This window comes from Halichoerus grypus, chromosome 5 (assembly GCF_964656455.1).
Source record: "Halichoerus grypus chromosome 5, mHalGry1.hap1.1, whole genome shotgun sequence".
NCBI lineage: Eukaryota > Metazoa > Chordata > Mammalia > Carnivora > Phocidae > Halichoerus > Halichoerus grypus.
Genome location: NC_135716.1, coordinates 135623479 through 135649226, shown reverse-complemented (window position 1 = coordinate 135649226; position 25748 = coordinate 135623479). Strand labels below are relative to the sequence as shown.

The window sequence follows — 25748 nt, the reverse complement described above, 5'->3', positions numbered from 1 at the left end:
GGGAGAGGGAGAGCCTGATATGGGGCTCGATCCCAGGACCCTGGGATCATTACCTGAGCCGAAGGCAGACGCTTAACGACTGAGCCACCCGGGTGCCCCAATATCCAAATATTTTTGATCATTGGATTAAATGCTCTTTTTAAAGACACTTATATTTTACCCCCCCCCTTTTTTTTCTTAAAATAAAATAATACAACTCTTTAAGTAAGCTCTATACCCACCGTGGGGCTTGAACTCACAACCGGGAGATCAAGAGTTGCTGCATGAGTCACATGTTCTACCAACTGAGCCAGCCAGGCATCCCGAAATTAAATGCTTTTTGAAGTGCTTTCTATTCCTGACAATTTCCAGTTGCTTTATAATAATTAGATGAAATTACTTCATATATTTTCTATCTCATGGTCCTTTTTGTCTCTATACTATTTATTCTGAAAACATCCCCCTCCTTTTTAAAAAGATTGATTGATTGATTTGAGAGAGAGAGTGTGTGCGCACATGGAGAAGGCCAGAGGGAGAAAGAAACTCTAAGCAGACTCCACACTGAGCAGAGCTGGATGCGGCTCGATCTCAGGACCCTGAGATCACAACCTGAGCTGAAACCAAGAGTCAAAACTGAGCTGAAATCAAAAGTCAGACACTTAACTGACTGAGCCACCCAGGCGCCCCTGTTCTGAAAACATCTCTTTTGATACATACTCTGGTATTTGTACTCAGGCAAACTTGATAAAAAGTGTGGTTGCCATTTATTCTTTTTATCAAATATGTACAGTACTGTTTCTTTTGTTTTTATTATGTAAATATTTTTCTGTACATATATTATCTTCTTAAATGGATTTTAGGCTTTTCAAAGGAAAAGTCTGTATCTTGTCCTTCCCTCCCCCACCCCCCATTCCCTGCCAAAATGTTCCAAACACCTAACAAAAGTACTGAGCAAGTAACATGGGTTCAGTTAGTATTATACTCACTAAAAGATGGAATTAGTTTTGTTGCTCTAAGCACTAGAGAAAAGAAGGGCCAGGTTTGGTGTTTTATTATGATGATAGAAGGTGTTGGAATTTTAAATAAAATTCTAGGTTGAGTCACAGGGAAGGGAGCTTGCCACTTTTTGTGCAATGACAAGGTCAGTATATCATTGAACTTTGGATGAATTTGTTAAGTTAAAAAAATATTTATTTGCCCTTTCTGGAGTTTGTTTTTATCATATCATAAAGTTTAATTTTTACTTTTATTTTCTTAAAGCAGTTCTCGGAACACCTCACAGCTTGCCCCATCTGATGAACCCATCCATCTCCCCTGCGTTTTTGCATTTGAATAAAGCCCATCAGGTATATAAATAGCATTGAGTACTGCAGTATGAAAACTTGGAGTGACTCATTTGTTTGTTCTTAAAGTTTAAAATTCCCATGAAGTTAAACAAGTATTTTGTTTTTTAAACAAATCCTTAGTAATAACTATAGCTACCTGAAAACATAATGAGTACATGAGATCAAATTCAGCTGATCAAAGCAGTAAAGTTCTATCTATTGAATTCTGCTTATAGGGCATTAAGAAGGGAAGGAGATGTATTTTGTGGTTTATTTTTCTAGAAATAAGTGGTTAAAAACAAGTCTTAGGTGGTCTTAACTCAAAGTATTTACAGAAAGAAAAAAATAAATGAACATGAGCTCTTAATTCTTAAAATGTAATCTATATAAAAATAATTCTTATTAGAATAAAAAATATTTTTCATACCTTTTTCAGATTAATATTTTAAAATGTATTTGTATTTATAAATAAAATATTGGAGATGAGTAGTACGCATTACTCTCAGGTCCTGCTGGAGGCTCTATCTGAATAGGAGCCTAGTTAGAAATCCAACCTAATGCGTAAGTGATGATTGATGGAGATTGAGTGAATGAGCATCTAGTCCTAAATGCAGCTTTTTAAGGGAAAGGTTTATCTTTTATTTAGTTTTCATTCTTAGGCTCTAACATAGGACCTTGTACATTATAGGGTATTTATTCATTGAATTACTCCGCAGATTTTATTGGGAATCTGACCTCTACTGGACACTGCCAGTCACTGAGGCTACAGCAGGGAACAAAAATATTCCCAGTCCTTGTTCTTAGAGAATTTCAACAAATACAGAAAACAAATGTGAATTACAATAAGGTGTGAAGAGTGACATGGGAGGGGAGTTCAGAGTATTGACGATACTCTCTTTATTTTAGAATTAAGACTAGAATGTTTAATTTTGCCCAGAAGGCCTGTCCAAGCAGGCCTCTCCTATCCCAGCAGCAGTGGCCTGCTTTTGGTCCTCAGAGGACCTTGATCTCTTCTCCTTAGGTCTTTGCTCCCCTGCTGTTCCTTCTGCCTGGCATGCTCCCCACCCCAACAGCACCTAAGTCCCCCAGATTTCACCTAGTTACTTCTGCACAACCTTCAGATCTCTGCGCAAGAGTTAGTTCCTCAGGGAAACCTTCCTTGAATTTACCAATCTAAATCAAATCCCCAGCTATTCTCAGAGCTTCTATGTGTTTCCTTCAGATGCTCATCACCATTTGTAATTTAATGTTTTTATAATTAATGAATGTCTCCCTTCCCCAGGAGCCTCTAAGATCCGTGAGGGCAGGTCATATTTTGCATTTCTCACTATGTAACACAGTGCCTGGCACATAGAAACTGCTCAATAAATATTTGTTGGATGATTAAGTGAAGAAATAAATGATTGAATGACATGAAAGCTGAAAAGGGGTGAGGGAAGGAAGAAGGATGGAAGAAAAGAAAAGGAGAGGATGTGGCGTTAGTTTCATGACTACGTGGTCACATCTTGTATGTTATTAAAAGAATTAATTACGTTGCCTAAAGTGGGAAAGTGGCATATTAAGAAGCCGTTGCTTTTGCTCAGATCTGGAGAATTGACCTTTAAAATGAATTGGGTTCTATGACAAATAGCTTTCCAAAGTTAAACTAACGGAATGCTCTATCGTTTTCACAGAGCACAGTTACGGGTAATACTTCCAATTTATTCCTTCAGAATCTTTCTCACGTACCACTGGTACAGCAACAGTTACTGAAGTTTGAGAATATTCATACTAATAATGTAAGTATGGACTTATTTTTTTTCCTTTGAATTGAATTCATGCCCTTCCTAGACTCAGGCTGCTGGTCAGATTGTTGATGAATTTTCCCATGTGGTAGTCTCTTCATGACACGATACCCTGCTGCCACGGGCAGAAGTCTAACTTTCTTTTCTTCTCTTGCAGAAACCAGGCTTACTTGGCGATCCCCCAGCCATGGTACTTCAAACCACAGTAGGGATAGGGTCAGCACTTCCTTTGAAAACAGAGTTGGGTCATCCTGGAGAAGCACACAAAAGTAAATGATATGCATTTACTGAGAAGTCCATAAACAGTCACATTAGAGATTTAAAGATGGTTTACCTATATCTTGCTTTTATTTACAGAAAGGTCAAAGTTGAGTTTTATTCAGTTCTTTAAAATTTTAAGAGCCCTCTTGGCTTTTCTATTTTTAATATTAGAGAACTATTGATAAGTTATTGATGGACTTGCTGGCATGCCAAGATCACACTTTCCCTGTTGGATATGCTTTAATATTTGATGAGGGTTCACGCAGCCTGAGGCAAAGACATAGATCCCTTTGAGACTGACATGCTGCCTCCTGGGCTGACAACATATTACATAGGTATCCATTTAATTTTTGCCTGAATAAGAAACCTTAGCTTTTAAGGAAATATGTGGCATTCTGATGTAAACTTTGATGATTTACTTGATTATAATGTTTTTTTAAATGTGATCTCCAAACTAGTAGTAGAAGAAAAATAATGACATGTGTACGTTGGGCTTCTGAAAAGATGACAAATTAAACAAAACTATTATTTTAGAAAAACAAGAGCATGTGGTAGATTATACCAAGATTTCTTATTTGGATGCGATTTTGAAAGGCACTTTCAGTTTGAAGTGTAATTGAAATTTGTTTGAAGTGATTATGCTGGGAAAAGAGAAGGGCCACCAGTAATAAAAATTAAAAAAAAGTTAAATTTGGGTAGCGTATTTAGCCTCTACATAAAACCAGTGAGTCAAATGATTAAATGAGCCAGTCAGTTCTGACTGTTGGCATTGACTGTGCAGACGTTGAATACAGACAGGTGTAGAAATTTTATGGCATGATGAGGCCTGTTCTAAAAATTAAATTTTGTATCACTAAAAGCTTATGCAAATGTTTATTATTTGTATTGAATTAAATAATAGACCATTTGCTTTAGCATGCACTGCTTTAAGAACCCTGAAAATTCAGTGTCCAAATAAATACATTGCTAAAAGAACTTAAGTATCCACCTCTAAATATTTAGTACTAGAAATAATTAAAGAAATTTGTGTAGTGAATTTATAAAATATAAATTTGACTTGAAGTAGTTACCAAAATTAGCTCTTTTCTCTTGATTTTGAACTACAGATTTTTTAAAAAGTGAAATGGTTCAGAATTTTCCTACTAAAACTTTCATTTCTTCCAGAATTTCTTGTTATTTCCTGTAAAAAAAATGTAAAACTTTGTGTTATATTTGGTGCCTATCTATTCACAAATATTGGTGTTTTTTAAACCAGTGGTGTGCTGATGTTTAAAAACCAGCTGTCTAGGCTTAGTCTTGATTTTTTGTAGCATTTTTGGAGTTCCTTGTGTAAACACTACAACTCATTGCCAGTTGCCCACTACCCGTGGGAAGACTTTGAATTCAGGAACTGGGAAAAGATATGCACAGTCAGCTCTTATGAACTGGTGCAAGTCAGCTGATCAAATTTATTATTGGATTTAAATTTATTTTTAAGTGTCAGAGAATTTTTTTAAATGAAGACTTATTTAATTATTCCCTTCAAATATGGAAGCAGGCAAATTACAGTGATCGAGCATAAAAAAGAAGGTACCTGATATAACTTAAGTGCCAAAAAATACATACATTTTGCTCTCAAATTCTAAAATATACAGTTAAAACTTGGAATTAAAAAAATATCCTTGACATTATCCTGGAAGTTGTTGAATATAAGAAAAGCATGATTACTGTTAGAGGTTTTTGTTTTTCCATATAGGAACCTGCTACTTTACAAGCACTAACTTCACCTTCTGAGTGTAACTGTTCTCTAATAGATATATTTCCCCTGTAAGTTAACAAAATCAAAGGACTGTTGTGAGTAATTCTCATCTAACCAAAAGCTTCTCGCATTTGTGGTTCACTACAGCATCTAATCTGATTCCAACTCAAACAACTCTAACAGCTGGAATGGGCATATTACCATTCTTTCCAAATCAGCACATTGCTGGACAAGCTGGGCCAGGGCATGGGAATGCTCAAGAGAAACAACCAGCCTTGGTGGGGAAGGCAGAAGGAAATTTCTCAGGGTCACAGGCTTATCTTCAGAGCTTTCCAAACCTTACTGCTGGAGGCTTGCTGACGGGACACCATAAGCAACAGCAAAGTCAGCCAAGAGGCACGGAGATAAGTTCAGGGGTAAGAAAACTGTGTTTGTGCATACACACACACACACACACACACACGTGTACACGTCTATACTACATGTATGTAGATACTATGCAGGAATATATATATGTATATTCTTTTAAAATTATATCTTAAATTCTAATTTTAGAAGATTCTAAATTGGGGTTATGTTACAGGTAGTATAATTTAGGAAGTATCATAAAGCATCTTAACCATTTTTAAATTTCAAAAAAAATAATAGACTTAAAGTATATAAATATGGATTACAAACTAGATAATTGATATGTCAATGACATGATTTTTTCATAATGTGAATTTACGTCTCAAAATAAAAGAAAATATTGCGCTCTTAAAAAAAAAACCCTGTTATTATAAGCAAACAAAAAGCCATCTTTTGGTAAGTGATGTCAGCTAATGTTTGGGGACTGTGCTTCATTACTTACCAGTTTGTCTGTAAATAAAATAATCTGAGCAAAATGAGTTTAAGTCTGTTATTGTAAAATAATTTAGGTATAGAATCTTTATTATAGATACTTGCTTTTCTAAAAAGTTTGAGGTACTCAAAAATGCTTGATATTTTAGAAATGAAATATAAACTGAGTTCAAAATTTTAGAGTTTGGGAAAGTTTAAGAGTGTCATTGATGCTTATCCAATTACATATTATTTATGAGGCTTTTAAGTTAATAATGCTTTCAAAATATGTTTGTTTTCTACTTTAAATGTATACTCTATAGCTAATTAGGGTATTTTAATATTTGAATGCAAAACCAATTTTATTTTATCTGAAAAATGTCAAAGTCATTTATTAAACTCTGGTCTGCTCAAAAGAATCTAACCTCTGTTTTAATTCTGGAAGTTTTTACCCAGTTATTTTATTGGTTCTTAGGCCAGTGACATTTGTAAATGTTATAATTGATAAGTAGAATAAAGTACATTTAATTTTTATTCATACCCTGAAATACCCTTTGGTTTGTAAGTAGTATAAAACTCAGGCTATAAGCAGCATTTGAGGAAAAAAAATTCATTTAGTTGGCTTTTTTCAAATGTCAAAATAATAATATTGAATTTGGAGGAGGTTTTATTGTCAACTAGTCATAGCAGCAGGTATGGAAAGAATGCTCTGCAATTGTTCATTGAGAAAGCTAAGGCAATTCTTCTAGAATAAATTTAAAAAATTTATCTGCAATATTAATTTCCTGGGTTATTGAGGGAAACTAAACAAATAGAACTCATGTATGAATATGTTGTATCTTTTTGGACAGAAAGCACCAGATCTTCAGAAAAGCTTGATTTGAGGTGATTCACATAATGGGCAGAGTCTATGAGGAAGAAAACAGCCAAAGTGGCCCAGGGCCTGGAGAACAGGTTCTGGGGAAAGAATTGAGGGAAATGGATACATGTAACTCGGAAAGGGAGGACCAGCTGGATATACATTAAAAAAATTTACTCTCAGACTAGTCACCTGGTATTTTGTGTTTCACCAGTAGGCAGACCTAGTCCAATAAGTATTACATACAATAAAGCAAATTTAGGCGTAATATAACAAAGAACAGTTGAAGCTTTCAAACAAACAAAAAACTGAAAATAATTAAGCAGATGCCAGGTGAGCATTGGTGCAGATTGTTGTAGAAGTGACTCCTCTTTCTGACAGCAGGGGTTTGAACCAGGTAATCTCAAAGTAGGTTTTCCAATAATGTAACAAGATTTTTGACTTTGCTAAACATAATTGGCTTAACTTGGCTTTAGGTTTTTAGACCTGCATTTTTAAGAAATTTTTTTATAAGGTATAATTGGCATATAGCATTATATTAGTTTGAGGTATATAACATAATTGACATTTGCATATATTACAAAATGATCATCACAAACAGTCTAGTTAACATCCATTACCATACATGGTTATAATTTTTTTTCTTGTGGTGAGAACTTTGAAGATCTACTCTCTTAGCAACTTTCAAATATAAAACATGGTGTTATTAAATATCATTGCCATGCTGTACATTACATCCCCTGATATATTTATTTCGTAACTGGCAGTTTGTACCTTTTGACTATTTTGCCCCCACCGCCTCTGACAACCACCAGTCTCTCTTCTGTATCTGTGAGCTTGTTGTTGTTTTTTTATTCTACGTATAAGTGAGATCATATGGTGTTTGTTTTTCTCTATTTGACTTTTTTCACTTAGCATAATGCCCTCAAGGTCCATCCATGTTATCACAAATAGCAAGATTTCCTCCTTACTTAAGGCTGAATTCATCCATCAAAGAGCACTGATGTTGTTTTTGTATCTTGGCTGTTGGGAATAGTGCTGCAGTGAACATGGGAGTACTCTATCTCGGTGATTTCATTTCCTGTGAATATATACCCAGAAATGGGATTACTGAATCATATGGTAGTTCTATTTTTTATTATTTTAGGAACTTCCATACTGTTTTCCATTATGGCTGTATCCATTTTCTCCCATTCAGTAGATTGTCTTTTCATTTTGTTGACGGTTTCCTTTGCTGTACAGAAGCTTTTTAGTTTGATGTAGTCCCACTTGTTTCTTCTGCTGTTGTCGCCTATACTTTTGGTGTCATGTCCAAAAAATCATTGCCAAGACTAATGTCAAGGAACTTTTCCCCGATATTTTCTTCTAGGAGTTTTACGGCTTCAGGTCTTATCTTTAAGTCTTTAATCCAATTTGAGTGAATTCTTATGTACGGTGTAAGATCCTGGTCCAATCTCATTCTTTAGTGTGTAGACATCCAATTTTCCCAACACCACTTATTAGAGAAACTGTCCTTTCCTATTGTGAATTCTTGACTACCTTGTCAAAGATTCATTGACTACATATGTGTGTGTTTATGTCTGCACTATCTCATTTGATCATGGTGTGCAGTCTTTCAATGTATTGTTGAATTTGGACTGCTAGTATTTTGTTGAGGATTGTTGCAATCTATGTTCATCAGGGATATTGGTCTGCAATTTTATTTTCTTGTAGTGTTCTTGTCTGGCTTTGGTCTGAAGGTGATGCTGACCTCATTAAATTAGGAAGTATTCCCTCCGCTTCAATTTTTTAGAAGAGTTTTAGAAGAAATGGCTTTAATTTTTCTTTAAATGTCTGGTAGAATTCACCAGTGAAGCCATCTGGCCCTGATATTTTCATTGTTGGGAGGTTTTTGATTACTTCTTATTTCACTATTGGTCTGATAAGATTTTCTATTTCTTTATGATTTGGTCTTGGTAGGTTGTAAGTTTCTAGGAATTTATCCATTTTTTTTCTGGGTTATCCAGTTTGTCAGCATGTATTTCTTGGTAATAGTCTCTTACGATCCTTTATATTTCTGTGGTATCAGTTTGAATATCTCCTCTTTCATTTTTAACTATTTGAGTCCTCTCTTTTTCTCTTGGTTAGTCTAGTTAAAGGTTTCTCTATTTGTTTATCTCTCCACAACTCCAACACTTAGTTTCATGGATCTGTCTTTCTAGTCTCTTTTATTTCTGTTCTAACCTTTTTATTTTCTCCTTTCTGCTAATTGTGGGCTTAGTTTGTTCTTCTTTTTCTAGTTCCTTGATGTGTAATGTTAGGTTGTTTGAAATCTTTCTTTTTTCTTCTTGTAGGCATTGCTATAAACTTCCCTCTTAGAACTGCTTTTGCTGTATTCGATAAGTTTTGGTATGCTATATTTCCATTCTCATTGGTCTCAAGATATTTTTTTACTTCTCTTTTGATTTCTTCTTTGACCTGTTGGTTGTTCAGGAATGTGTTGTTTAATTTTGTATATCTGTGAATTCTCCAGTTTCCCTCCTGTTATTGATTTCTAGTTTCATACCATTGTGGTCAGAACAATACTTGATATGATTTCAGTATTCTTAAATTTGTTCAGCCTTATTTTGTGGCCCAACATATGATCTATTTTTTCTTTTTCTTTCTCTCTTTCTCACTTTCTGCTTCTGCTTTTGTTGTCAGACCCCCCCCCCCAAAAAAAACCATTGGCAAATTCAATATCATGAAGCATTCTACCTAAGCCTTTAAGAGTTTTATAATTTTAGCTCTTGCATTTAGGTCTTTGATCTTTGAGTTAATTTTTGTATATGGTGTAAGGTGAGAATCTACTTACCCTTTCACATGCGATTTCCAGATTTCCCAGCACTTTTGTTGAAAAGACTGTCCTTTCCCCATTGAATAATCTTGACACTCTTGACAAAAATCATTTAACCATATATGCAGGGACTTACTTCTGGGTTTTCTATTCTATTCCATTTGTCTGTATTTCTGTCTTTATGCCAGTACTACACTGTTGAGATTACTGTAGCTTTGTAGGAAGTTTGAAATCACAGAGTATGAGCCTTCCATTCTTGTTCCTATTTTTCACCTTTTTCAACATTGTTTTGACTATTTGGGGTCTCTTGAAATTCCATATGAATTTTAGGGTGGATTTTTCTTTTTCTGCAAAAAAAAAAAAAAAGTTGGAATTTTGATAGGGACTATATTGAATCTGTAGGTCACTCTGGTTAATACTGACATTTTTAACAATGCATCTTCTAATCCATGAACATGGGATGCCTTTCCTTTTATTTATCTTTTTTTTTTAAGATTTTATTTATTTGACAGAGAGGTTTTTTTTAAAAAGATTTTATTTATTTGACAGAGAAAATTTTTATTTTTTATTTAATTTAAGATTTTATTTATTTGACAGAGAGAGAGATAGCGAGAGCAGGAACACAAGCAGGGGGACTGGGAGAGGGAGAAGTAGGCTTCCTGCCGAGCAGGGAGCCCAATGTGGGACTCGATCTCAGGACCCTGGGATCATGACCTGAGCCGAAGGCAGACGCTTAACGACTGAGCCACCCAGGCACCCGACAGAGAAAGTTTTTATTTATGTCTTTTAATCCAGCAATGTTTTTAAATTTTTTTTAAGATTTCTTTATTTTAGAGAGAGAGAGAGAGCATGCGCAGGGGAAAGGGCAGAGGGAGAGTGAGAGAGAGAATCTCAAGCAGACTCCACACTGAGTACAGAACTACACATAGGGCTTGGTTCCAGGACCCCAAGATCATGACCTGAGCTGAAACCAAGAGTTGGACACTCAACTGAGCCACCCAGGTGCCCCTGTTTTTAACATTTTTAATATTTAATACAGTATATTCAAAATATTCAAAATGTAATATGTACTGAGCTATTAAGATATTTTACATTCTTTGGTACTATTTGAGATATAGTATATATTTTACATTCCACATACATCTCAGTTTAAACTATCCACATTTCTTATGCTCAGTAGTCATGTGTAGCTAGTAGCTATCATATTGGACAGTGCAGTCTTAGATATTTTCATGGCTTAATCCCTCACTTTATTGAGATTTCTGCTTAAATATCACTTTCAGCCATGTTTTGTAGTTTTAAGTAAGTATTTTTCTTCCTTGGTTCAGTTATTCCTTTTGGGGGGGTTCAGTTAATTCTTAAGTTCTTTTTGATTCTGTTGTAAATGGAATTATTAATTTTCTTTTTCGATTGTTCATTGTTAGTGTGTAGAAATGCAACTGATTTCTGTATGTTGATTTTATATACTGCAACTTTGCTGAATTCATTTATTCTAATAGTTTGTGTCTGTGTATGTGTAACATTTAGGGTTTTCATGCATCCAAAAGCAGAAATCACTTTACTTCTTCCACTCTGGTTTGGATGTCTTTTATTTCTTTTTCCTACTTAATTGCTCTAGCTAAAATTCCTATATTATGTTGAACAGAAGTGGTGAAAGCAGACAGCTTTGTCTTGTTCTTGATGTTAGAGGGAAAGATTTCAGTCTTTCACCATTGAGTATGTTGTTGACTTTTCATATATAACTTCTGTTATATTTAGATAGCTTCCTTCTATTCCAACTTTGCTGAGTGTTGAATTTTATTTTTTTAAAGATTTTATTTATTTATTTGAGTGAGAGAGAGAGCAAAAGCAGGGGGAGCAGCAAAGGGAGAGGGAGAGGCAGGCTCCCCGCTGAGCAGAGAGCCTGACGCAAGGCTCAATCCCAGGACCCTGAGATCATGACTTGAGCTGAAGGCAGATGCTTAACCTACTGAGCCACCCAGGCGCCCTGTCTTACTTATTTTAGTATTATCAATGCTTGCCACAGTGCCTGGAGCATGGAAAACATTGAGTAAGCATATTTGAATAGATAAATACATCTATATCCATATCACAAGCAAATCTGGACTTCTTTGGGGCTTATGAAGTTGTACAAGACAGATTTCTCAATCCAAATACAATAATATTGGCCAGATAAGGAAGAAAAAAAGGAATTGTTGCTCTCAAATATAGAAATAAGCACTTGAGATTATACTTCCTTCATTCTGTTCAGGGAACAAAATAAAAATTAATTTGAAATGAAAACTTAGCTGCTAGCTTTAATTATAGTAATCTGAATTGTCTTATTTAAAAAGTTTTTACCCACAGAAAGTGAAAAGTAAAAAATTGTCTCAGAACAAAATGAAATGAGGGGTGCCTGGGTGACTCAGATGGTTAAGCGTCTGCCTTCGGCTCAGGTCATGATCCTGGGGTCCTGGGATTGAACCCCACATCGGGCTCCCACCTCAGCAGGGAGTCTGCTTTTCCCTCTCCCTCTGCCCCTACCCCCTGCTCGTGCTCTCTCTCTCTCTGTATCTCTCTGTCTCAAATGAATAAATAAAATCTTAAAAAAAAAAAATGATCTGAAGAATCAGCCTTTTCTTCTGTAAAAGAAATACTAGAACTCTTACACCTAGTTATATAAAATTTACTGATATATTTTCAAGAAATGTGAATTTCTAGGGTTATCTTCTAAACTGTGGATTTGGATTTTATTAAATCCACTTATTTTGTTTGGTATTTAGAACCAGAGATAAGTAAGCTTTCCTTTATCATTTGGCTGTAGCCATATACTATAAAATAAAAATCTTAATAAGAAAATGTAGATAACAGTATTTCTGGAAATAAGATATGGGATTCATTTTTTCTTGTGAAGTTGAATTATCTCCTAGTTCAAATAAGAAGGATTTACAAGAAGCCCTTTAATTCTTTCATTTCTAAAGTTTTATGGTTCTGGAATAGTTTAAAAAAAAAAACTAATTGAAAAAGTAATAGCAAGTGGAATGTGATCATTTTAATCAATATCCAGAAATATTCCATAACTTCATATGTTCAAATATGAGGTTCCACAAATTTTTATTACACTAGACTAGATTTATTGAAGCATAAATAAATAAATCTCTTTCCGCATTTTTATTTTCCTGTACCTCTGATTAAACACCCACTGTTTTGTTTTTGATAAATAGGCTGCCTCTAAGAATCAGACTTCACTGTTGGGAGAACCACCAAAAGAAATACGGCTCAGTAAAAATCCATACTTGAACTTGGCAAGTGTGCTGCCCAGTGTGTGCTTATCATGTAAGTGAGAGCTCAGTATTAATATTTTGGCGTTTTATTAAATACTTTCCATAATCAGTTTTACTTTAATTTTTAATTGAATGGAAGTAAATAATGCTTATTGGCCATGAATGCCTAAATTATGACCCCAGTCTTTGAATTAAAGAATAACTAAAGTTAAGACACTTAAAATGCATTCTAATTATTTAAGGAAAAAATCTTTTGTAACATTTTTTTAAGAATATAATCAATTTATTTTTGAATAATAATAGAAAATCATCGGGCAAGGGAATTATTGGCAATACTATAATGTTTTACTATATATAGAATCATTTCTATTCTAAATCTATTTCTAAAATAGAGGTTTAAACCTCCGTGTATCTCATATATCCAGAATATTTGCAAAGTACCCCCAAAATATGTGTGCTAATGATAACTGGCAGAAGTTGAACTCTTATTTACTTTTTTGGAAGACCTTTTCAGGCCTTTAATTAAGGTAAATTAATTATCAAATATAATTTTAAGGGAAAATTGCAAATGTGGTATGCTCTAGGCCCTAGGATATTCACTACAATGTTGGTTGTCAATAGTGTAACTGAAAAGTGCCTTAAAGTTCATCAATAGGGGAATGGTTAAATAAAAAGTAAATCATCATAAAATGGAATACAATACAACTTTTTGTTATAGTTGAGGGAGAGCTACATGTACTAATATGAAATCTCTAAAGCAAATTAAGTGGAAAAAGCAAATGTGTGCATAAAATGATTCCATTTACGTTTGTTTAAAGCTATATATCCTTATGTGTATATATTTAATGTGTAAATGCACGCAGCAAATCTGGGAAAATCTAAACTGTTACCTCTGGGAAAATAGAATTGAAAGAAAAGAAATGAAAGATTTTAATATATATTCTCTGTTTTATAAAGTATCCTCTTGAACCTAGACATTAATTTGTAATTTTTTAAAAGAGCCAGAAAAAAATTTAATGTGCTTCTCCTATACCTACTACATTTTTATCTGGTCTAAAAATTGATGGTTACGGGGCACCTGGGTGGCTCAGTCATTAAGCGTCTGCCTTCGGCTCAGGTCATGATCCCAGGGTCCTGGGATCGATCCCCACATTGGGCTCCCTGCTCAGTGAGAAGCTGCTTCTCCCTCTCCCACTCCCCCTGCTTGTGTTCCTTCTCGCTGTGTCTCTCTGTCAAATAAATAAATAAAATCTTTTAAAAAAAAAAAAATTGATGGTTACAACTATTGCATTAACAAGAATGATTAGTTTACATTTTGTTTGCCTCTTTTAGAGATTAGACACATATCTTTAAAATGTTTCCATCAAAATTATTGATCCATAAGGCAAACTTCCATTTTCAGTTGCTTTAAATGAACAAGACAACATCATATACTATATATTCTTCTCCTGGGGATAAGAAATATAGATATATACTGGCAAATGAAAATCTGTGTTCTGTTTGGGAATATGTTGAATTAATGAGTTTTGTATTTTGTTTATAATTTATAACAAAACAACTTTTAGCTAAAAATATTATTGATGGTTGCCTTTAGCCCCTGCAAATAAAACCACTCTACAGAAGACTGGAATTGCAAGCAATATTCTGGATGCAATCTCTCAGGGAAATGAATCACAACACACATTGGAAAAGTGCATTTCTTATTCTCAACCTTTTGGTGATTATGCACAGGTAAATAAATGATTCTCAGGTTTTGATGATATCTAGAGAAATTAGTTCAACTATATATTGAGTTCACTGAATATGAAATTGTGATTCCTGTAATATCATAGGAAAGTAAAATTGCACTCATCTGCACAATATTCCTCGCTCATTTGGGATTTTAGGACATGTTCAAGACCTTAAGTATCATTTTGCGCTAGATATTTACCTCTCGGTGTTTACACTAGTGGTCAACAAACTATAGACCAAATCCAGCCCACTGCCTGTTTTGTAAAAAAAGTTTTACTGGAATACAGCCACGTCCATTCATTTACATATTGTCTGTGGTGCTATTGTACCACAATGGTAGAATTGAATAGCTACAGTGGAGACTATATGACCCACAAGATTAAGTATTTGCCATCTGGCTCTCTACAGAAAAACTGCTGACTTGTGGTCATACCAATGTACACCCGACTAAGGAACTCAAGGAAATGCCTCTGTTCTTCACCGCTGTTTATTGATTACAGACACATGACCATAATTATAGGCACTATTAGGCTAACATTTAAACCAATCAATCACTAACATAAAAAGTATTATATTCCAAAGATATATTGTGCCATTACTTAAATATGTCAATTTTACTTTGGCCTTTTCTCCTTCAGGTTATTCTCAGTGGCTTAAGCTGAGAGTATATATTATGGTAGCAGTATATGATGATATAATTGTGGGAGTCTTATAATTACTATTCTGATTCAGATTCTTTCTTATTTCTCAGCACATCAGCTTCTCAGCTCTGCCCTATCTGTGGGAGCAATGCTTCCACTCTGATTTCCTTGGAGCACCTGTGTTTGCCTCATCTGTCTCTAATAACCTTTAGAAAAGAAAACCTGTGTGAATTCGCTTGGAACAATTGATGCCTCCTTATGCTTTTATGATAGGATACTAGAAACACAGGTGAAATAGATTCTGTAAAAATGGTACAGCTGGATATTAGAATTATATGTAATGAAGTCTCTTACATACCTGTGGAAAAGATGGAGAAATATAGGTTGGAAGATGATGTAATTAGGTGCCAACAGACCTATATCCAAGGAATGGTAATCATGAATTAATACAAATACAACCTGGAAAACATTCCCTCATATAGACTTTTCATAAGACTCCATTTTTATTCTTTTATTAGTTAACAATTTAAGTAATCGAGGTAAGGACATTGTCTGCTACTTATTTTTACAGGTGACAAAATCCAAAGAAATTATCAGAGATGTGTAAAATCATTTATAAATAATTTATAGTTCTGTAAATTAGAAACAGCCTAAATTTCCAACAATTTATAAGACTAAGTAAACAAATTATGTCATATTTATTCCAGAAATACAATGCAAATATTAAAGATCAAGTAAAACACTATGTAAACACATGGTAAATGTTTCATAATTTGTTGTTAATTTAAAAAAATTTATAAATTATAGTCCTGTACAATTCTAATTTTTTGTTCCTTTACAAGGAGCAAAATTTACTTTTATAAACAGGAGGAAGCACAATAAACTTAAAAAAATTTTTTAAACATGTATGATTTAACTTTTATATAACTTTTTAATTTTTTATCACTTTATTTTATCATGATAAGCATACTCTTTAATCCCCATCCCCCATTTCCCCCACCCACCTCCCCTCTGGTAACCAGTTTGTTCTCTCTAGTTAAGAGTCTGTTTCTTGGTTTGTCTCTCTCTTTTTTTCCCTTTGCTCATTTGTTTCTTAAATTCCACATATGGAATGAGTGAGATCATATGGTATTTGTCTTTCTTTGACTTCTGTTGCTTAGCTTTATACACGCTAGCTCTACCCATGTTGTTGCAAATGGCAAGATTTCATTCTTTTTATGGCTGAGTAATATTCCATTGCATATATATACCACATCTTCTTTATCTGTTCATCTATCAGTGGACACTTGTGCTGCTTCCATAGTTTGGCTACTGTAAATAATGCTGCAATAAACATAGGGTTGCATGTATCCCTTTAATTAGTGCTTTTGTATTTGGGGGGTAAATACCTAACGGTACAATTCCTGGATTATACGGGTTCTATTTTTAATATTTTGAGGAATCTCCATACTGTTTTCCAGATTGACTGCACCAGTTTGCATTCCCACCAACAGTGCATGGGGGTTCCTTTTTCTTCATATCCTTGCTAATACTTGTTTTTCTTGTGTTTTTTTATTTTAGCCATTGTGACAGGTGTGAGGTGATATCTCATTGTAGTTTTGATTTGCATTTCCGTGTGATAAGTGATGTTGAACATCTTTTCACGTGTCTGTGGCCATCTGTATGTCTTCTTTGGAGAAATGTCTGTTCATGTCTTTTGCCCATTTCTTAAATGGATTATTTGGGTTTTTTGTGTGTGTTGAGTTGTATCAGTTCTTTGTATATTTTGGGTACTAACCCTTTATCAGATATGTCATTTGCAAATATCTTCTCCCATTCAGTAGGCTGCCTTTTAGTTTTGTTGATTGCTTCCTTTGCTGTGCAGAAGCTTTTTATTTTGATGTAGTCCAAGTAGTTTAGTTTTGCTTTTATTTCTCTTGCCTCAAGAGACATTTAGAACAGTGTTGATGTGGCCGATGTCAGAGAGATTACTGCCTGTGTTCTCTTCAAGGATTTTTATGGTTTCAGGCCTCACATTTCAGTCTTTAATCCATTTTGAGTTTATTTTTGTGTATGGTGAAATAAAGTGGTCCAGTTTCATTCTTTTGCCTGTTGCTGTGGTTTTCCCCCAACACTATTTGTTGAAGAAACTGTCTTTTCCCATTGTATGTTTATTCTTCCTCTGTTGAAGATTAATTGACCATATAATTGTCTGGCATAATTGTGGGTTTATTTCTGGGCTTTCTCTTCTCTTCTATTGATCTGTGTGTGTGTTTTTATGCCAGTACCATACTGTTTCAATCACTACCACTTTGTAATATAACTTGAAATCTGGAATTGTGATACCTCCAGTTTTGTTTTCCTTTTCAAGACTGCTTTGACTATTTGAGGTCCTTTGTGGTTCCATAAAAATTTTAGGATTGTTCCAGTTCTGTGAAAAATGCTCTTGGTATTTAATAGGGATTGCGTTAAATCTGTAGATTGCTTTGGGTAGTATGGACATTTTAACAGTATTGGTTCTTCCAATCCATGAGCATGGAATGTCTTTCCATTTCTTTGCCTTGTCTTGAATTTCTTTCATTGGTATTTTATAGTTTTCAGAATTCAGGTCTTTGGTTAAGTTTATTCCTAGATATTTAATGTATTTGGTGCAATTGTAAATAGGATTGTTTTTTTATTTTCAATTTCTGCTGCTTCATTATTAGTGTATAGGAATGCAACAGATTTCTGTACATTGATTTTATACCTTGCAACTTTACTGAATTCATTTATCAGTTCTAGTAGTTTTTTGGTGGAGTCTTTAAGGTTTCCTGTATGTAATATCATGTCATCTGCAAATAGTGAAGGTTTTACTTCTTCCTTACCAATTTAGATACCTTTTATTTCTTTATGTTGTCTTAATGCTGTAGCTAGGATTTGCAGTACTGTGTTGAATAAAAATGATGAGAGTGGACGTGCTTGTCTTGTTCCTGATCTTAGGGGAAAAGCTCTCAGTTTTTCCCCATTAAGTATGATGTTTGCTGTGGGTTTTTCAAATAAGGCCTTTATTATGTTGACATATGTTCCATCTAGACCTACTTTGCAGAGAGTATTTTTATTATGAATGGATGTTGTACTTTATCAAATGCTTTTTCTGCATCTATTGAAATGATCATATGGTTTTTATCCTTTCTAGATGTGACATATCACAGTGATTGTTTTGTGAATATTAAACCACCCTTTCATCTGGGAATAAATTCCACTTGATCGTGGTACATGATTTTTTAAATATATTTTTGGATTCAGTTTTCTTATATTTTGTTGAGGATTTTTGCATCTATATTCATGAGAGATATTGGCCTATTGTGTTCTTGCTCTCTTGTAATTTTTATTTTTTGTGGTGTCTTTATCTGATTTTGGTATCAGGGTGATACTGGCCTCATAAAAAGAATTTAGAAGTTTTCCTTCCTCTTCTATTTTTTGGAATCATTTGGTAAGAATCGGTATTAACTCTTTTTTAAATGTTTGGTAGAATTCACCTGTGAAGCTGTCTGGTCCTGGACTTTTGTTTTTTGGGAGTTTTTTGATTACTGGTTCAATCTCCCTACCAGTACCTGGTCTGTTCAGAATTTATCCATTTCTTCTAAGTTGCCCAATCTGTTTGGCATATAGGCTTTCATAATATTCTGTTAGAATTGTTTGTATTTTTGTGGTATTGGTTGTTATTTCTCCTCTTTCATTAGTAATTTTGTTTATTTGGTCTTTCTCTCTAATGGGTCTTGCTAAGAGTTTATCAATTTTGTTGATCTTCTGAAAGAAACAGCTCCTGATTTCATTGATTTTTTTTTTTTTTTTTTTTTTTTTTTTTAGTTTCTGTATCATTTATTTCTGCTCTAATCTTTATTATTTCCTTCCTTTTGGTGGGTTTGGGGTTTGTTCTTCTTTTTCTATCTTCTTTAGGTGTAAGGTAAGGTTGTTTGTGATTTTTCTTGCTTCTTGAGGTAGGGCTGTGTTGCTATAAACTTCCTCTTAGAACAGCTTTTGCTGCATCCCAAAGATTTTGGACCATTGTGTTTTCATTTTCATTTATTTTCATGTAATTACTGATTTTTTTCTTTGATTTCTGGTTGACCCATTCATTGTTTAGTAGCATGTTATTTAAGCTGCATGTATTTGTGCTCTTCCCAGATTTTTTCTTGTGATTGATTTCCAGTTTCATAGCATTATGGTCAGAAAAGATGCATGGTATGACTTTGATCTTTTGAATTTGTTGAGGCTTGTTTTGTGGCCTAATATGTGATCTATTCTGGAGAATGTTCCATGTGTGCTTGAAAAGAATGTGTATCCTGCTGTTTTAGGCTGGAGTGTCCTAAATATGTCTGTTAAATCTATCTGGTCCAATGAGTCATTCAAAATGATTGTTTCCTTATTGATTTTCTGTTTGGATGATCTGTCCATCAATGTAAATAGGGTGTTAAGGTCCCCTACCATTATTGTATTACTAGTAATTGTTCCCTTTATGTTTGTTATTAACAGTTTTATGTATTTGGGTTCTCCCATGTTGGGTGCATGTATATTTACAATTGTTATATCCTCTTATTGGATCGTCTCCTTTATTCTTATACAGTGTCCTTTTTTGTCTCTTGTTACAGTCTTTGTTTTAAAGTCTATTTTTCTGATACAAGCATTGCTACCCTGACTTTGTTTTAAATGATAAATGTTTCTCTATCCCCTCACTTTAAATCTGCAGATGTCTTTTGGTTTGAAATGACTCACTTGTAGGCAGCAGAGAGATGGATCTTGTTTTTTAGTCCATTCTGACACCCTATGTCTTTTGATTGGAGCATTTAGTCCATTTACATTCAAAGTAATTATTGACAGACATGTATTTATTGCCATTTTATTACTTGTTTTGTGGTTGTTTTTTATTTTTTTTTTTAAGATTTATTTATTTATTTGACAGAGAGAGACACAGCAAGAGAGGGAACACAAGCAGGGGGAGTGGGAGAGGGAGAAGCAGGCTTCCTGCCAAGCAGGGAGCCTGCTGCGGGGCCCGATCCCAGGACCCTGGGACCATGACCTGAGCCGAAGGCAGATGCTTAACAACTGAGCCACCCAGGTGCCCCTTGTGGTTGTTTTTTCAATAGATTTTCTCTAATCCTTCTCTTGCACCCTCTCATGGTTTATTGGCTTTCTTTAGTGATATATTTGGATTTCTTTCTCTTTATTTTTGCATATCTATTACTGGGTTTTGATTTGTGGTTACCATTAGGTTTGTATATAACATCTTCTGCATATAGCAGTCTATATTAAGTTGATGGTCACTTAAGTTTAAACCCATTCTTTACTCCTCTCCCTACCCCCAACCCCCCACATTTTAGGTATATGGTGTCATATTTTACATCCTTTTTTTAGGAATCCCTTGACCAATTTTTACAGATATATTTATTTTTACTGCTTTTGTGTTTTTTACTCTTCATACTCTCTCTATGGTTTTCCTTTCCATTCAAAGAGTCCTCTTTAATATTCTTGTAGGACTCATTTAATGGTCATGAACTCCTTTAGTTTTGTTTGTATGAGAAACTCTTTACTCTCCTTCTATTCAGAATGATAGCCTTGCTGGATAGAGTATTCTTGGTTGCACTTTTTTTTTCTTTCAGCACTTTAAATATATCATACCACTCTCTTCTGTCCTGCAAAGTTTCTATTGAAAAATCCTGATAATGTTATGGAGTTTCCCTTGTATGTAACTGTCTTTTCTATTGTTGCTTTTAAAACTTTTTCTTTATTGCTACTTTTTGCCATTTTAATTACTTTGTGTCTTGGTGTGGCCCTCCTTGGGTTGAATTTTGGGGGGAGGCTCTTTGTGCCTCCTGAATCTGGGTATCTGTTCCCTCCCCCAGATTAGGGAAGTTTTCAGCTAGTATTTCTTCAAATAAGTTTTCTGCCACCTTATCTCTCTCTCCTTCTGAGATCCCTGTAATACAAATGTTATTATGCTTGATGGAATCACTGAGTTCCCTACAACAGTTCTCAATTTGCGTAATTTTTTTCCTCTCCTTTGCTCAATTTGGTTACTTTCCATTACTCTGTGTTGCATGTCATTAATTCATTCCTCTGCTTCATCTAGCCTATTTATTCCATGAAGCGTATTTTTAATTTCATTTATTGTGTTCTTGATCTCTGATTGGTTCTTTTTCAATCTCTGTGTTAAGGGTCTTACTGATGTCCTCTTTTCTCCAGTCCAGGGAGTATCTTTGTGATTATTACTTTATATTCTCTATCGGGCACATTATTTATATATGTTTCACTTTGGTCTCTTACTGTGGTTTGGTCCTGTCCTTTCATATGGGAGATTTTTTGCTGTCTCCTCGTTTTGTTTGACTTTGTCTGTTTCTCTGTGTTAGGAAAGTCAGCTACTTCTTTTGCTCTTAACAATAATAGCTTTATGGGGGCGCCTGGATGGCTCAGCCAGTTAAGTGGCTGCCTTCGGCTCAGGTCATGATCCCAGGGTTCTGGGATCAAGCCCCGCATTGGGCTCCCTGCTCAGTGGGGAGCCTGCTTCTCCCTCTCCCTCTGCCTGCCTCTCTGCCTACTTGTTCTCTCTCTATGTCAAATAAATAAATAAAATCTTTAAAAACAAAACAAAACAAAACAAAAAACAATAATAGCTTTATGAAGAATAGATCCTGTAGTGCCCTCAATGCTGTGTTCCCTGTTCCCCTTGACCTGGCCCTTTAGGGAGTATCTCCTACGTGTGTTGCGTGTGCTATGCTGTTGAGTCTTGGCCTCTTTTTCCTTCAGTTCAGTTCTCTGCAGAGGCTCTCTTTGCCTATTGTGGGCAGCAAGGTGTGCAGTGGTTTGCTCGCTAAGTGAGACGTGCCACTGCCGGAACTAGGTCCCACAAAACACACAGGTCTGGAGATGTGGTGTTGGCAGGGTTTTCCCTGGTCTTCTGGGGAAGAGTGATAGGAAAGCATACAGCACACGTTAAAACCAAAACAAAAAATGTTGTTTGTAACAAAACAATAGCTGTTGTTTATGCTGGGGGCCAGGGGAGGGAATGATGCCTGCCAGCTCCTTTGTTCCTGGAGGGGTCTCCCCATGCTCCCTGTCTCTCCAGGCCATGCTCTGAGTTGAGAAATCACTGTCCTTCCTGTCTGCCCCCAACGTTTTCAAACTGCTGGTTCTACACTATATCTGCATGGGCTGTTTGTCATCCTGTCTTTTTAAGGGGAGGGCTTGGCTTCCTAACACCATCCAGGCTCTCCAAGAGCCTGCTGACTTTTAAAATTCCAGGCTTTAAGTCCTGCTGGTTTTAAGAACTCATGAAATTTGGCCCTCTCAATTTCAAAAGCAAATATTATGGAGATTCATCCTCTCCCTTTGTGAGCTCCCCACTGTGAAAGTCTGTGTTCTGCCTTTCTCTGCACCCCTGGCTCCCTCCCCACTGTGAATGGCCACAGTCCCTTTCACTCCAGAGCCATGTCTTCAGCCTTCTTCCTTCTTCATTGTGGCTCTTCCTGCCTTTAGTTGTGGAGTTCTGCCAGTCTTCAGGTCATTTCCTAGGTTATTTACACTGATAAGGGTGTTATCTATTTGTATCCATGGGACAGGGTGAACTTAGGGTCCTTCTACTCTGCCATCTACCCAGCCGACCTGTATGATTTAATTTTTTAAAGTTAATATTTTCTTTACCATCTCATTTATTTCACTTTTGAAATTTGTTCTGCTTTTCTCATCAGCAGTTTTGCTTATTAGATTACTGTTGTTTATTGTATACTTATCCACAGAAAGACCCTTTTCTATTTACACATGGAGAAGTTCTGTGATAAAGATGCCTTTTACTTGCCAGTCTTCCTTCTGCCTCTATCCTTGCTGACCCAGAGACACTGTGGAGGTGTGAATCTTCCCTGGATTTATCATCCCCTGGGACAGTCCCTGCTTCTACCTTGTGTGTGTTCATCAAGTGAGATTTGTTTTCAGTCTTGTGTTCTTTCCTCCTTGGGAAGTGAACTTAACTAGATGTTACTAATGGAATAAAGTAACTAGAAAAAAAAGTGGTCATGTTTTAGGAATTCCTTCTATTCCTTCTATTCTATGCTGGAATGGAGGAAGAGGTCTAAGGAAAAGAAACCAACATTTTTTGTTTTGGTTTTAACGTGTGCTGTATGCTTTGCAATATAAACATTTAACCTTTCTAACAACCCTGTGAGACTACCTCCATAATACAAGTAGAAAAGCATAGAGAATTTAATCATCTTTGTAAGTTCATGCAGTCAGCAAACAATTTCTATGATAACGAAGTCTGCATGATTTTCATTATGCCATGGAGAAGCTTCTTCAGGCATGGAAGTAGTGCTTCATAGAAACCGTTTCTTTCTTTCTTTTGTGTCAGCCCTGTGTATAAGGATTAGAAGAGATGAATGTATCAAGGTATAGATGGATATAATCCTTATTTCCAATAAAACTATTACATTTAAAAATCCTAACTGGTATTCCAATATTGGCGAAGTTGCTTATATCAGATTATTCCCCCTGCAGATAACTATTATTAAAACTGGACTAAATATGAAAGAGAAACAACTATTTGAAGACCCTGGGGCGTGATCAAAAGCAGGCAGAACCTGAAGGAGGGAGTTAGTCCTTGAAAGAGGGAAGCTGCCCTGGATGAGATTTGTCTTTTTGCCTAACACCACCTGTAGTCAGTGTTCTTGCTGGCTGCTGGACTCTGAGCAGAGTTGAGAACCCTTAACAAGGCTGAAAAGCAAGCATGAACTCCCTGAAAAACGGGGTGGCTTAGGAAGGAGCCTCAAAATCCGTGTGTAAACTCAGCTGAAATACACTTGTCTGACCTCTGAACCATGTTTGTGAGGGAGATTTCAATCCTGAACGAACTGGGAAAGGATTCAGTTCCTCCCCTGCACAGAAGTTTGAGTTTGAATTCAGCAAAGTTATCTCCTTCTTACAACAAAAATCAACAATCTTTAGAGGAAAGTTATACATCTATGGTCTTTATGATATATCATCTATAATCAGTAAATGAAACTCCTAGATAGTTGAAGAAACAAGAAATGGGACCCACAATTAAGAAGAAAAGTCATATATAGAAACTGACCCCAAGATAACCCAGATGTTGGTCTTAGTAGACAAGGATTTATTTAAAGCAGCTGTTATTTGTTCAAGAACCTAAGGAAAATAAAGTCATAATGAACAGGTAGGGATTTTCAGCAAGAAATATAAACTAAAAAAGAAGTATAGAAACTCTCCAAATGAAAAGTGTAGTATCTGGGGGGGAAAAAATAAAAACAATGGATGGGCTTAGCGAGATTGGAGAAAACAGGAAAAAAAGTTTCAATTAATGTGAAGACAAAAAAAATTCAATATGGAGAACAGAAATGACAGAAAATCAGTGAACAGATCCCAAAGACCTGAGGGATGATACCAAGCAGTCTAAAATATGGGTAATTGCAGTCCCAGGAGGAGAGGGAAAAGATAATGTGACATGAAATATTTGAAAAAATAATGGTAAAAAATTTCCTAAATTTGGTTTAAAAAACCTCCAGATCTAACAGGCTCAGACACTTCCCCTACAAAGCAGGATAAATAAAAAGAACATTTTACCTAGACACATCAGTTAATGTAATTCTAAAGAGGGTATCTTGAAAGCAACCAGATAAAAATAATGTTCATTATTCTTAAGGTAGAGTTTCTCAGCCTTGGCTCTGTTGGCCTTGTGGGCTGGGTAATTATCTGTCTGTAGGAGAAGCTATCCTGTGCATTTTAACATATTTAGCAGTATCTTTGTCCTCTACCCAATAGATTGATCCTCAATGAGAACTATGGTGTTAAAACAACTGGTAAATATGTGGGTAAATAAAATACTATATATTTTCTCTTAATTTATTTAAAAGCAAAATTATAACATTGTAGTGTGGGGTTTATAATGTTCATAGATACAACATATTTGATAATAGTATGAGGTGAATGAAAGCACAGTTGTGGGGTTATTCAAATGTACATTTTATGTAAAATTTTACATTACATTTTACATGAAGTAGAACAGTAACCCTGAGCTGTCTGTGATAAGTTATAGAAAGCATTGTCCTCCATAGAGCTACCATTTAAAAAAAATACAAAACAGTACACCTAAAATGTCAATAGGTTAGTTACGATGGAATTCTAAGAACATTTGATTAAGCCAAAAAATGTCAGGAAAGGAAAAAAAAGACACAGGGTGAATAGAAAACAAATAGCTAGGCAGGAAATCTAAATTGAATGACGATAATAGTTAAATAAAAATGGAGTGCATGCCCCTATTAAAACAAAGAGATTGTCAGGATAAGGCTGGAATATATACCTCTTCTATTCAACATTTTATGGGAGGATTTAGTGCAGCTAGGTTTTTTAAAAAGGGTATAATGGGGGGGGCGCCTGGGTGGCTCAGTTGTTAAGCGTCTGCCTTCGGCTCAGGTCATGATCCCAGGGTCCTGGGATCGAGCCCCGCATCAGGCTCCCTGCTCAGCGGGGAGCCTGCTTCTCCCTCTCCCGCTCCTCCTGCTTGTGTTCCCTCTC

General features: G+C 35.3%; 1 protein-coding gene and 1 long non-coding RNA gene across 5 annotated transcripts in view; one reads left to right on the top strand and one right to left on the bottom strand.

Moving 5' to 3' along the window:
* Positions 1-25748, top strand: part of RAVER2 (ribonucleoprotein, PTB binding 2) — a 97476-nt gene that overhangs the window by 53537 nt on the left and 18191 nt on the right. For 2 of the 4 annotated variants that reach the window (XM_036109997.2, XM_036109970.2), the window contains 6 exons: positions 1240-1325; positions 2978-3082; positions 3246-3357; positions 5235-5503; positions 12784-12895; positions 14438-14574. In XM_036109997.2, the coding sequence (XP_035965890.1) occupies positions 1240-1325; positions 2978-3082; positions 3246-3357; positions 5235-5503; positions 12784-12895; positions 14438-14574 (821 nt within the window). Of the gene's footprint in view, positions 1-1239; positions 1326-2977; positions 3083-3245; positions 3358-5234; positions 5504-12783; positions 12896-14437; positions 14575-15325; positions 15583-25748 lie in introns of those variants that run through there. The other 2 variants (XM_036109992.2, XM_036109982.2) reach the window with 2 other exon arrangements.
* LOC144381919 (uncharacterized) overlaps positions 16243-25748 on the bottom strand; it is a 436617-nt gene continuing 427111 nt past the window's right edge. Inside the window, exon 3 of the long non-coding RNA XR_013448145.1 lies at positions 16243-19061. This is a non-coding gene — a long non-coding RNA (uncharacterized LOC144381919). The remainder of the gene's footprint in view (positions 19062-25748) is intronic.